The following is a 14,780-nucleotide window of genomic DNA, read 5'->3' on the forward strand; positions in this document are numbered from 1 at the left end:
AATCACCTTTATGAATTGCTGTGCGAACTGTTTTAAAAAAAAAATTAAATTGTTCCGCAAACTGGTTTTAGTGAACAAATGGCTTTTTGCACGAATATTTCAGGCTCGTTCAGGGCTACATTTTACGAGAATTTCAAAGCTTTGCGTTTAAATCTCAATGAACAAAGAGCGAGTGAATAAAAAGTTTTTTTCGGTATTTTATTTTTTTTTCTATTTAACTAATAAACTGATTTTAATGGTCCACGTCTCATTTTGCAGATATCGAATATTATATTTTTCATACTGAACTTCTTTCCATCAATATCTCTCGTTTTATAAGCGAAAAACATGCTTTTTGCAACTATTCAATTTTTTTTTTCTTCACAAATCGAGTCTCAAACATTTCAACGCATTTCTTTCCTGACGGCCTTTTGAAATTTTCGTAAAGAGAAATGCTGATTTATATTTTTTTTCCAGTTAAAATTCTACTTCTACTAAACTATTCTTATTATTCGAATTATATATTTATGAAGTGCGTAACGTGCATGAAAAATCGTAAACGATTAAATATCTCGTAAACTGTTGCATTTTAACATGATTTATACTATTCTAATTAGAGGGACTATTATCACAGTATACAGTAGCGCAACTCTCTATCGGCATTTTACTCCTATTAAGCTAGCCCCCCTACCAGCGATAAATGAATTTTAACACGTATCAATATTAAGTAGGTGCTAATTAAGTAGATGCTGAAGTCCGAAATTAGGTGCTCAAACCGTTTGGCAGAAAAAAAAATATTGCGAGGGAGGGGGGGACTAGCTTAATATTAAATTAGCCCTCCCAATAAAAAAAATAAATAATTATTGCGTAAACAAATAAAACAAATACAGAATTAGATGCTAATTAGGTGCTCCAAGAATTGAATAAACTAATTCGAAAATATGTATTATATATAGAATTATATACAGAAATTAGGCGTCGAACAGTCGGTCCACAAGAGAAGTTGCCTTAAAAAATTAGATGCTCAAACAAATTTGATGTTAAAGTGTTTGTTTTTTATATAATATTATTTAAGGATGTCTAGTCACCGAATTAGGTACTCGTTTTAACAGAAATTCGAACTCAAATTCAATAGGCCGCACGATCGACTCTCAAGAGAGGTTATCCTAAAAAATTAGGTGCTCAGACAAATTTTTTATTAAAATATTTCTTTTTATCTTTTTGAGGGACAGTAAGATGTCCGTTCCTTTTATTTTTAGTTTTTTCTATATTTCTGTTTTATTTTGCAGTTTGTATGCAGTTTGTATATGAGTACCTTTTAGACTCTTAGGGATCTAAGTTATGTAACTTTCATGAAAAATTATATTAATTTATTTATTTGCAATTTTGTTATAAACAATTAGTGTAGAAAATCTCTTTTTTTTTCCAGAATAAATTCGGCTATTTTTAAATTGTGATGTGTTAGAGCTCTGAAAATTTTAATGCGTGTACTCCATATCTATTACTATAATACATTTATTTTGTCAGAATTTTTTTCTTGCTAATTATCCGAAAAAAATTTTTTGTTTTGGAAAATTGATTTTTTATAAGTCTATTTATTATTTATTACTTATTATATGTATAATTGTTTACATATATTATTATGTATTATGTATTTGCAGTTCTGAGAGCTTATGGCGTATATATATTTCATGGCGCATATATTCTCTACCTTATGATTTATATGATTCCAAAAAAGTTCTGTATAATTATTTTTATGCAATTTTAATGAAAAACTTTTAATGTAGACCGAAATTGTCGCCATATTGGATCCTCTTTTTTTGATTTTGTAATTCCGACGTCGGAATCGTAATCAGCGATCCCAGAAATCTTCGTATATCCAGTTTTGTGCAAATTGAACAAAAAATCATTAATTTAGCCTAAAATAATCATCATGTTGGATCCGCCATTTTGAATTTTAATTCTGACAGAATTGTAATCAGCGACTTCGAAAACCCATAGATAACTATTATGACTTACGATTTTAATAATTTGTTTAGAAAATAATGTATCCCTCAAATTTTTTGAATATTATTTAAAAATACCAAGTCATCGAATTAGGACTGTGTTCGTATTGCACATTCGTGCGCTGTACTACCATAGATACATTTTGTATTACTAAACATGCCCACCTACTTAGTCACTCAGATATATGAGTACATTTTTATCTGCACTGTGTATCCACGCTACTATTGCTTATATAAGCTTTAAATTTTAAGTCATAAGAAATTAATTAATTAAATCACAGTCGATTATTCTTTTCCTAATCGACTGTGATTAGTCAGTTTGTTATATAGAGCTTTTATTATTTATATTGTCGCGATGATTGAAGTGTATCGCCTATCTTGTACCTCTATTATTATTGCCGATATCTGCACATCTTATTTACGCAATACATTCTGATCTTCTCGATCGTCAGTCACTGTGAAGACGGTTAGAATATTTATGTTTATCTTTTGTTATTATGGTATATTCTACGATATTTTCTGATTTTTTTAGTGTATTGTTTTACATAGTTTCGAATCTATTGCTTAGTATTTAAAGATGCCACGAGTAGGAAGACAAGTAGGCTCGATAAAAATATTATAACAAAAATTTTATTGAAGTATAAGAATGAAATTACTAAGGAAGATAGTCGAATAATTTTCAAAAGTGATCTTATATGGATTAGAATTGGAACAGAATTAAATAATATTATAACTCTTATTGCATATGTAACGTACAATAAATCTAAAATAAAAGATAAATTGTTCGATCGTTTTCAAGATTCTGTACATCATGAAAATGAACTTATGAAGATACGAGGTTATGAAAATTCAGATATTATTTATGAAAGTATAGACAGCAAGAGTCAGATAAGTCAAAATTTATATCAATATCTATTGATACAACATTAAGTGACTCAAGTGTACGTTTAAATAATGTAGAAGGCGTATCAACTTTTATTGTAAGACCTAAAGAAGATTGTACATCATTATTTATAAAAAATATCGAAGAATAGAGAAAAATCAACTTATATCAACAATATGCTGTGCAGTAACCTGGATTATGGCAACATGTTTTCAATGAAAAAATACGGCAAGCCACTAAAATATCTTGTGCATTTAATTTTAAACGTCATAAATTATTTTATAAGAATTCATGTATGCGGATATGCATGTGGTATCTGTAAATGTGAATCCACCATTAAATATTTGATTAATAATTCTGAAGAACTTATTACCAAATTAAAATGCGCGTATACTGAAGGTCAAGGACGTTGCGGAAAATGGTACTTAAGAAAGCCTGTAAGAAAAACAGTCGTTGAACATTTACGAGGAACAAGTGCATCTGAGTGGAGGATAAAAATGGAAGAAAAACTAATACAGGAACAAACAAAGAATTGCCACATTTAATACTAATGTTTTAAGAGTGGTCAAAATATGAAATTAATCAGAAAAATTATATGGACAAGAATCCATTAAAAGCGCTATATTTAATGTAATTAGAATCATCAAGACATATAATTCATAGTATTAGAATTAATCCTTTTTATACACATTTTATACACATATTGGTCTAATCATCAATTACACATATATCGAACATATATATTGGATCAAACATCTTGTATATTGAATGCAACGAGAAGTCTTGTAAAAAAAATTAAAAAGCCTGATAAAACTAAGACAAAATCAATATTTTTATATAATTGTGTTGCTAATTCTAAGACAGGCGGTCTCTTTCCAGTATGTCAAATGCTTTCAGAAAGTCATCATCACAAATGCAACCCAGTTTTAGTTGATGGAATGGATTCGATCTGGTGCACCTCGTCCGTGAAGTGGTATGTGATGCCAGTCATGCATTATTGATAGCAGCTATACGAAGTTTCACAGGATATTTAACTCTTGAAGAATATTCCAATGCATGTAAAGGAAACATTTTGCCTGTATGTTATACTAGTATACGCATAGATGTGGTACATTTTATTAAAATATAAAATTCAAATTTCTTGAAAGATGCGCGATCACGCGTAAAAGCATTTTATTTATCATTATTAGGACAATTAATTTTAAGTTCTAGCATTAATAGAGCAGAAGAAATATTAAAAGGGATATTAATTATAGCAAAAAGTGAAACAGAAGGCATGACAACAAATGATAAAAAGACAATATGCGAAATCTATAAGATAAAGATAAAGAACTTATTAACATCAAACGAAAAAATACTCATCGATTATTTAAAACAATCCGATAATGTTTATGATGATGATGAAGATAGCGACAATAATAAGTGGAATCAATGCAAAAGATTATGCAGACAATGCGAAAGAATGTGGGCAAAAGATATTGATAACGAAATATAACAAAAAATATTTGATAATGAAGGAGATCTTGAAAATGCACATTACATGCCAACATTTGCATGATCGTCTTTTAAAAGATATAAAATTACTTATGTGGTCGTGCGTATGCAGAGACAAATTTGGATACGAAAAAGTTCCAGCCAGTAGTGCTTTATAGAGAGTGATTTCAATATTATTAAGAATATTTTTTTGAAAACGGAACAAACACCAATGAGAACAAATGAATTCATTACAAAACATATGTCATTTATAAATAACGTATAAAATTAATCAATGTTAATTTGCAGGATAAGGAGAAAAATATAGAAGATGTAACGGAACTGAATGATACAGAAATTTCTACAATGGATAACGTTAATAAAAATGTGGAAGATGAATGTCCAGCATGTAGGAATGGAGACCAATCAAACGGTGCATATGTTTGCTATATATATACTGCTATATATATATATATACTGGAAAAATGTATATGCACTTAATGCATGTTCTGCCCCAATTGGAGAAAAAGGATATGGGCAGAAAAAATATGTAAAAATTTCCAGAGAATAGACAATCAAAATATAATTGCATCAAGAGAAGTAGAAGATTGGCATAGTCAACAGAATCTCAAGACAGATATTTACAAGGAAAGAGTAAATGAATTTTTATTAGATAAGAATACGTAAAATATCTATTATTAAAAATGGTGGAAATTTAAGTATTGTATTAGAGCAGTTACATTTGGGAAAATAAAATATTCTTTTACAAATACATGTGCTTTTGATAGTATTTTGTAACTCTTTATTGTTGCGTATCTGGATAAAGATAAAATCAAAGATTTGATTAATAATGAATGTAATAACATCTTTTTTAAATTAATATGGTGTATCTTATGAGTATCTTATGGTGTACGTAAATTATCTTATAGATTACGTGTCGAAATTCTAATTTTCACAGGCAACATTTTTTCAGGCAATACTTTTCCAAACAATTGTATTTTAATAGATTGTCAAGTTGGTTTTTTATTAACAAATTATTTGCAGAATATCCAACCTTTCGAGAAGTATCCAGATGTTCTAAACTTTGTGTGGAAAGATTGAAAGTACTAAGTATATAGTTAATATTGAATTAGTTAATATTGAATAGTTACAATAATATTGAAATTGATACATTAGTTCAGAAAGATTTTGTACAATTAGGGAAAGATATAAGATAGGTATACAGTTAATATTAAATTAGTTAATATTGAATAGTTAATATTGAAATTGATACATTAATTCAGAAAGATTTTGTACAATTAGAGAAAGACATTATTTTACAACCATGTTGCTTGTAAAACAAACTGCGATGATTTAGAAATTACTTCTATACATAAGTATTGATTTAATATGTATTAATCTATTACTTCTATTAATAACAATTTCATTACTTCTATATAATATAATAAATGAAAATTAAATTTATGAGTTTTATTTTGTTTTATTTTTAGGATATTTCTTTATATTTGAGATATATTCAAATACGAAGAACCAATAAGTGCTAAATTGGAAAATATCCCGAAAGATTGTTTTTCTTTTTTTTGAAAGAAGAGCCAGTTTGGTAGGAATAATTAATTATAAATCACCTACAAGACATTCTGAGGAAGATATTGGGCATTATATTATTGGGCATTATATAACACGAACAAGACATTCTGAGGAAGATATTGGGCATTATATTGCAATATGTTACAGAAAAAATAAATAAATTAACGTAATTTTTAAAAGTTACATAACTTAGATCCCTAAAAGTCTAAAAGATCTCATATGCGCATACAAACTACAAAATAAAACAAAAATATAGAAAAAATTAAGAACAAAAAGATGGGACATCTCAAACTGTCCTTCAAAAAGATAAAAAGAAATATTTTAATAAAAAATTTGTCTGAGCACTTAATTTTTTGGGATAACCTCTCTTAAAAGTCGATCGTGCGATCTATTGAATTTGAGGTCGAATTTCTGCCAAACGAGCATCTAATTTAGCGACTAGATATCCTTAAATAATATTAAAAAACAAACATTTTAACACTAAATTTGTCTGAGCATTTAATTTTTTAAGGCAATTTCTTTTATGGGCCCTAATTAGCACCTAATATTAATACGAGTTAGAATTCATTTATTACTGATGGGGGGGGGGGACAGGGGTTAGTTTAACAGGGGTCAACATCTTTGATGTTAGCGTTGGCCAAAATGGAATGCACATACGAAATAAGTAAGTTATTAAATAAGTAATCTAGTGTTATCTTGGTAACTACCTAAACTTCTTTCTCTTTTGATCCTTTCTTCACTCTGTCAAAATTCCTCGCAATACTCATTAAATTTATTCGCATTGCAATCCAACAAATTCATTAAAGTGAGTAAGTGCTATTGTAGGAACATATTGGAGCATATTAGAGCATGCAACGCAAATAAATCTAATATTGCAATGAAATAATTTAAATTTTATGAAAATTAATAAAAATAAATTATAAATGTATTGAAAAATAAAAAAAATAGGAAAATGAGGAAAAATATTAAATTATTTTAAAATGTATATTTTTGTATAAAGAAATATTATATAATTATATATCTATGAAAATATGAGAAAGCTGATGTAAAAGAAATTTATATACATATATGATATGTCCAAAAAATAAGTTTAAAATACAATAATAAAAAGGAATGTTTCTTGCTCGATTTTCTATGTTACTTTTGTTCGCTTTTTCACTTTATCACTTTTTCACAAAAAATTAGACCTATCTCTTGAGATTTCTCACACTATTTCTCACAATATTTCATCAAATGGATGATACACATAATACTTGCCTCTAAATTTCTATTCTAAACCATGTATGCTAGAAGACAAATGTTTAAGTGGAACATTGAAATGTTTATTTAAATAGAGAGAGAGGGGGGAGGGAGGGGAAGAGAAAAAGAGGGAAAGAAATAAAGGGGAGAGGAGGCAACTTATTTCTCGAATGCGCACTCCATTTCGCCAACATAAAATCAAGTTACTGCATATACTATGCTGTTATTACAATTTATTACAACTTATATGTTATTTAGAATGTTCCGCGCTTCTTTTTGATGCCTAGGGCTACCGAGCGGCTGAGATTACCGAGAAAGCATTTTCAGTCGCTTGAAACAAGTGTGAGAAAGAGCTTACTGTCTCATTCGCTCTCGTCGCAGGCGAGCACACATAGAGTGCTATTTCATTTGTGCATTTTAAGTTGTACGACAATTTTGTCGAACATACTGATTGGCTGTTAGTGCGCATGCAATTAGTCGTACGACAAAATTTTGTCAAATGCATGTAATATGCATGTGTACTATTTGACAAAGTCTGACGACAGAGATCTTTCCTCAGTCTCTCCGTACCTTTGCATCATTCTTTTAAATTTTTTTGGAATCTCCAAATTAAGGATTCATTTCAGGGAGATAAGTGCATATCTTATTTAAAGAAGAATGAAAAAAACATCGACAAATCATACATTTTTCATTTCCATTATGAACAGTTTCAAGTGAATTATTTCAATCGAGCCACCACAATAGTACAATAGGAGGATTTATATATTTCAAATGAAATGAAAATTATAAAAATGAACTCTATTAGATATTGTAATTAATGAAATTATAAATATTCTACTAAAATCATTCACCTTAGCTCTGCAATTACGCGAGGATTGTACATAATTTATTAACAACATGACTCTATATAATAAATAATTATTATTTTCGATAATAATAATTATCGATTGCACGACAATGCACGTTTCGAAATGTTATGACCGATGTGAACCTAGCGCTCAACTTTATCAAAAATAAAAATTAATACTGCAGGCCGTTTGTATTTCGTTTGTACTTGTTTGTACCGATCATTATTTCGTTTATATCTCAAACAGTTAAACAAAAAGTGAGAAATAAAAAATGGCCAGCGCGCAATTTTAAGATTTTTTAATTTCATTTATGTCATTCGAAAGAGAATCGTTTGTACCCGTTTGTACCCGTTTGTACCCGTTTGTACTTCTCTTACTTTCGTTTGTACCTCAAAGGATTCGGAGATACAGCGATTTCAAAATTTCATAAATGCGTCAAGAGGGTAAGTCGGTCAAAGATATCGAAATGGGACCAATGGCATTCGAAAGAGAATCGTTTGTACCCGTTTCTCTCCTACTTTCGTTTGTATAATACCTCGAAAGTTCGGAGATTCAGTGCGTTTCAGTTTTTGCACGACCCCTGTAAAACAAACTTAGCCAATTTTCAAAATATCGAAATGGGACCAAGATATGAAAATTATCTCCGAACCTTTTGAGATACAAACGAAAGTAAGAGAAGTACAAATGAGTACAAACGATTCTCTTTCGAATGTCGTTGGTCCCATTTCAATATCTTTAAAATTGGCTAAGTTTGCTATATAGAGGTTGCGCAAAAACTGAAACGCGCTGTATCTCCGAATCTTTTGAGGTACAAACGAAAGTAGGAGAGATACAAACGGGTACAAACGATTCTCTTTCGAATGGCATAAATGAAATTAAAAAATCTTAAAGTTGCGCGCTGGCCATTTTTTATTTTTCACTTTTTGTTTAACTGTTTGAGATACGAACGAAATAATGATCGGTACAAACAAGTACAAACGAAGTATAAACGGCCTGCGGTATTAATTTTTATTTTTGATAAAGTTGAGCGCCAAGTTTACATCGGTAATGTTATGTACATATATACTTGTATATTTAGTAGTGATCAAGACGATTGTGTATAAAATGTTGAGTCCTGCTCTACTTCTTTTTGACAAAATCCTACGACGGATATTCTTCGACGGATGTTCCCCACTTCTAGATTTTTCGACAGTCAACATATTCAACAAATTTGTTGTACGACAAAAACACAAATGAAATAGCATCCATACATAGGCTCGTGCTTGCATGTATGTTATAGCGCCGCACTACGATAAATGGCTAAACTTGTAAACGTGGAAAAGTGACGTATGAGCGACGAAATTTATGTTGCATGCCATTTCGTTATTATTTGCTTAATTGTGAAAATGTCTCACTTGTCTCGTACTTATCAAAATCGTAATTATCGATGAAAACTAAAGTTATCTTGGAATTTTATTTATAAAAGCGTATATTTTACTCATTTCAACAGTTGTCAGACCGAGTGTTATTGCGAATATAGGCTTTATGTGCTTTTTATGATCATTTACTGATACTGACTGTCAAGGAAGAAAAGGACAGTTTTCGTCGATTTTTACAAATGTTTTAAAGCGATTTCGTCAATTAGATTTATCTAAATTTTTACTTCAAAGGCATGCAACATAAATTAATGTCATTTTTCATTTCTGAATCCAACATAATCGCCGCGACTACTCAGGAGCAGGGTTGTTTTGTTTAAAACTTTTTTTTTAAATGTTTAAAACAATTTAAAACAAATCTTTAAAACGTTATGTTTAAAAAATGTGTTTAAAAAATTTTAATACTATTTAGTAGAGGAGTAGGTGATATTTCAATTACATTTACATGATAACTTGGTTTACTTGGTTAATAATGAATATTTAACTTGAAAATTACATTCATTAAAATTTTGTTGAATCGATTCTGGACTCAAAATTACGAAATATTTATTACTTAGGACACTATTATTAATAAAAATGTGACGAATCGAAGAGAAACATGGTAATATAGCCTTCCATAAAAATAGTCTTAAAAAGTAATTTTGTTTAGAAAACAGTAGTTTGATTATAAAATTAACAAAAAAGTAGAATGTATTGCAAAATATATGCATACATATAATTGTATTGCAGAACTTATGTATACATATAATTTTATGTATACAGAATATTTGAAAAATAATGTGAATCTTTCATATAGAGGCAGAATGGATTAAATTGAGAAGAAAAATCCTCTATCATTTTGCAATTTTCGCAATAATTAACAAAATATTAATTGCTAAAAATTGTCGAAAATTAGTCTTCAATAATTTTTATTCGAATATCAACTTTACAAAAAAACTGCAAGAGACAAAAATTATTAATTTTCTTCTCATAGAACTCTAAGAATTTTTTTAGAATTTTTTCAGAATTTTTTAATATTGTATTTTCTTATGTTGGTAAAAATAAGAAAATGCAGTATTATTTTCCAAACATTCTGTATATAGGCAGCTCGACAATCTGTAGTATAAAAATCTGTAATAACGTAAATTATAGATTAATATTAGAACTATAATTAGTTCAAGGAATAATTATTTAAAAAAAAAAAATCTCGAAAAAGAAGCCGTGAGTAATCAATACGCATAAAGGACTACATTAGCAAAATGCTGTGTTATTGTTTAAATTTGCGTAATTTAAAATATATACAGTCAAATAAAATGTTAAATAGCAAACAATACAATATCAATTCAAATATATGTATGTTCATGTGATAATACGCTCAAGTTTAAAAAAAATGAAAAAGTAGATGTAATTATAAATGTTAAAATGTACCTCAAAAACATTTCAAAAAATGCATTATAATAAAATATAATAAATATATGTTTAAAAGATTTTTTGTTTTAAACATGATTTTTTTCTAAAGTTGTTTAAAACATATATATATAATTAAAAACATTAAACACATGTTTTAAACAAAAAAAACTGAATGTTTTGTTTTAAAAAAAAAATACAAAATAAAAAAGGATTTTTTATCAACCTTGTGTTCAGGAGCCTTAAATGTACAGTTAAATGTAATTGGTCACACATTAAATATTCATGATGAACAATATAGAAAATATATATACTAAAAGAGTAATTTATACTAAACAATTTATTTTATTTTATTATAATAAATCTTTTTATATTAATGATTATTTTGTTATTTCTAATTTGTTTTCTTATAATAATAGGGTCATTAAAAAAAAATTCTTTAAAAAATTTTTTTCGCAAATTTAGGTAATAAGAATATTATATGTATATATTATTGAGAGTAATATAAATATTGTTAATATTGAATAATAATTATTAAAAAATTATTAAAAATTTTAAAAATATTACGTGACTGTAAATACAATATGATTGGTTGAAGTATTTCTCCGGTTACAATCATGCTAAAAAATTAATCGCATACAACCTACAAATATGTCTCTCCGCGCATGCTTTCTGAAGGAAAAACTTTTGAGGCGAACATATAAATACACACGCATAAATGTCCTATCTGTGTGCACGAACACTAGTCTACACTAAAGATACACTAAATTGATCTACACTATTGATCTACACTAAATTGAAATGTGGCAGGAGCATGTCCCTGTCTCACCGTTCGGCGTGCGAGAAGAATTCCATCAAATTTGAACTACTCTAATTCAGAAACGGCACCACTAGGTCTTTCAATTTTTTTTTTATAAAGTTCCTATAATATTTCTACATTACATATTTATTTAAAAAAAAATTTGTAGAAGATTTTCGTCGCAAAATATTAAAACATTATTTTGGCAAAGCTTGATATAGGAATTTATGTTAAAAGCTGAAACTTTGAAAGTAAATATCTCCATTTTGGCATCACTAAGATCTTTGAAATTTTAATCACATATAGATAAAATTATTTTAAACATAATATCCAAATTTCAAAAAAATTTGTAGGAACTCAATTTCTCGGAGAAATACCTTAAGGACTAATATGACGTTACAATATGTGAAGTAGTATCATTTCCATGTTGAACTAGATTGTTTTCTGGAAATATCGTTATATATTGTACATGTTACATAATGAATAAGGGATACATAAGCAATCAGACAATTTATCGAAAGTAAAAGTATCATGTTAACTAATTTTTTCATACAAAGTGTTTCAACGCCGCGGAAATAAGAGGAAATAAGAAAGTGTCAAAGCTGAAAGGTAAACATCTTCTAAAAATCAAATTCTTTGAAATATGAATATGTTTTATTATATTATGAATGATATTTATATTAACATTATAATATCTAGTGTAAAAATATTAATGAATAAATTTATAAATTTCTTTGATAAATTATGTCATTAAATATATGATCATGTATGATTTATATTTTATGTATATGTATATGCGTGCATATGTGTGCGTGCGTGAGAAATATACATGTTATAATATTATGATATATAATAAAATAAATTTATTGTTTTATTTAATAAAAAATAAAAAATGTGAAGTAGATGTTAACAAATAAAATTGTACTAAATAGCATTTCTTACGTTTATTATAGATCAAAGCATAAAGAATATGGATACAATGTCATAAAATTTGTTGAATTAAAAAAAGAAAATTCGGTTAAAATTATTAGTAAAAATAATCCTGAACATAAAATTCGAAATAAGCCATATACAGATATTATAGCCGTAAAAATAGATGACGAAATTGAGGAAATTAAAGAAAGTGTTTGTCAAGACTGTGCAGCTGCTACTGGTAATATATAAAAAATTATTTTTATTGTAAGTTTTTTTTTTAATTGGTATTGATATGTATATAATATGTGTTTTTCAGCAACGTATATACATAAGCGATACAGCATAACACAGTGTAGGACTCCATGCCTTCTAACTGTGCTCATTTGCTAATTAGTACTATATTCTGGAGTGTTACTCGGATGTATCATGTTATTTTCGTTTAATATTAGGCGAATAATAAGTTAAACAATTGAGACAGTTTGGGTAACGTTTCCAAACGCTAGATATTAGGATACTCAATGTTACATTCGAGATGATTTCCAGCTATGAAACACAATCATATAGCTGAAATGCTGTGTTTGACTGTGTTGTTATTTTATCACTTCACGAATATCAAATTTTGACACTTCATTAATCTTCCTATGAGTGATTTTAATTAGTTTCAAGATTATATTCGAATATATTCGGACATAGATAATACAAGTTCTTTTTTATTTCACTCTAGCGATGAAATAAAAAACTAAGCAACGTTTCAGCAACACTACACTTGCAAGTGTCGACACTTTGTAATACAATTTCATACAGTGTTGTGTTGATTTGTATCATAGTTGAAAAGCACAGAATTGTACACTGTTGTGTCGCTTGTATTCATTGCTGGAAAGCACTCTATACATATATAATAAAACAAACTATAATTGTACGTATGGTATATTATAAAATACGTATATGGTATATTATAAAACATAAAAAATTATAAATAAATTTCAAAATTATATTTATTAAATATCTATTTTATTTGAAATCTTAATTATATCTTTTATTACATTTACATTTGTTAAAATTAATTTGTTGAAATTAATTCAAACAATTAATACAATAATATTAATAATATAATACTTATATATTATAATATTATGGAACACATATAATTCTTATTGAATTAAATATCTTTTAATACATGTATAATATTTGGATATAAGTAATTTAAAAGATACGTTTTAGATAGCTGTAAACATTATTGCTTTCATAATATGGATTCATAGACGAAGTGAAGAACCTGAACTAACAGCAACTATATGCTATTGGAAGAACCCAACATTACCTCAAGTTGGACAAAACATTAATATATTATAACAAAAGAAATTAAGAAACTACAAATAGAATATAACTTTCAAAATAACGACAACTTTTTAAATAAAGTTTTATATAAAAGTTTTATATAAAATTTTATATAAAATACAAGAATTACAGTTAAATAATATCAAATATCTCGACATTGGATTGCTATAGTAGATATATATAAACAGTTATCATTGCATCATGTTAATACATTTTGCTGAGACACAAGGAACAAATGCAGAAGACTTTTTAAATTTTTGCAGACAAGCTATTGAACAGTGTAATAAAATATCCCAAGAAATAAAATTACAATTAGAATTTAAAGTATTGATGGAACTGAGATATGGACGTATTACAGCACCTAGAATTTATGAAACTACTCATTGCAAAACTGAACATTGTTAGACGTTTGGCTTTGATTAGACAATTGGAGTTTCTAAAATTATATAGATCAAAGCAAAGCGAAGAGAAAAAAAATTAGAAAAAAAAGTTTTGAATATATTATTGTACAACAGAAGCAAATAAAATTATAAAATTGTGGATTACTGTTGAATCCCGAATTTTCTGTTATTAGTGCCTCTCTTGATGCCTGATTTCGTTATAGAAATAGAATATCCTGTAACACTGAATTGACGTCTAATTGCCCCCCCCCCTCCACTTAACTAAATCTTAACGAAAAAATTATGAAATAATGCAATATTTATGCGTTATTTATGCGCTTCATATTCGCAAACAAAAAATTTTGCGCTCATTCCGTTTTTTTCAAAAAATTTGTTTGTGAGTGGCTGAATAGGCAGTCAGTCAGCCTCCCCATCCGTTAAAAACAATCGATTTGAAAAATCAAATATAGGATTTATGCGTTATTTATGCGTTATTACTAGTATTTTCGATTTTTATGCTGCAACCCTTAAG

General features: G+C 27.8%; 1 protein-coding gene across 1 annotated transcript; it reads left to right on the top strand.

The window, feature by feature from the left end:
• Positions 1–4,144: 4,144 nt before the first annotated feature.
• LOC105626967 lies at positions 4,145–14,273 on the top strand. Its single transcript, XM_012208257.1, has 5 exons — positions 4,145–4,336; positions 4,651–4,782; positions 4,906–4,995; positions 12,657–12,768; positions 14,185–14,273. The coding sequence occupies exons 1-5, from the start codon at positions 4,145–4,147 to the stop codon at positions 14,271–14,273; spliced, it is 615 nt and encodes a 204-aa protein (XP_012063647.1).
• The last annotated feature ends 507 nt before the right edge of the window (positions 14,274–14,780 follow it).

This window comes from Atta cephalotes (genome assembly GCF_000143395.1).
Source record: "Atta cephalotes unplaced genomic scaffold scaffold00007, whole genome shotgun sequence".
Taxonomy (NCBI): Eukaryota; Metazoa; Arthropoda; class Insecta; order Hymenoptera; family Formicidae; genus Atta; species Atta cephalotes.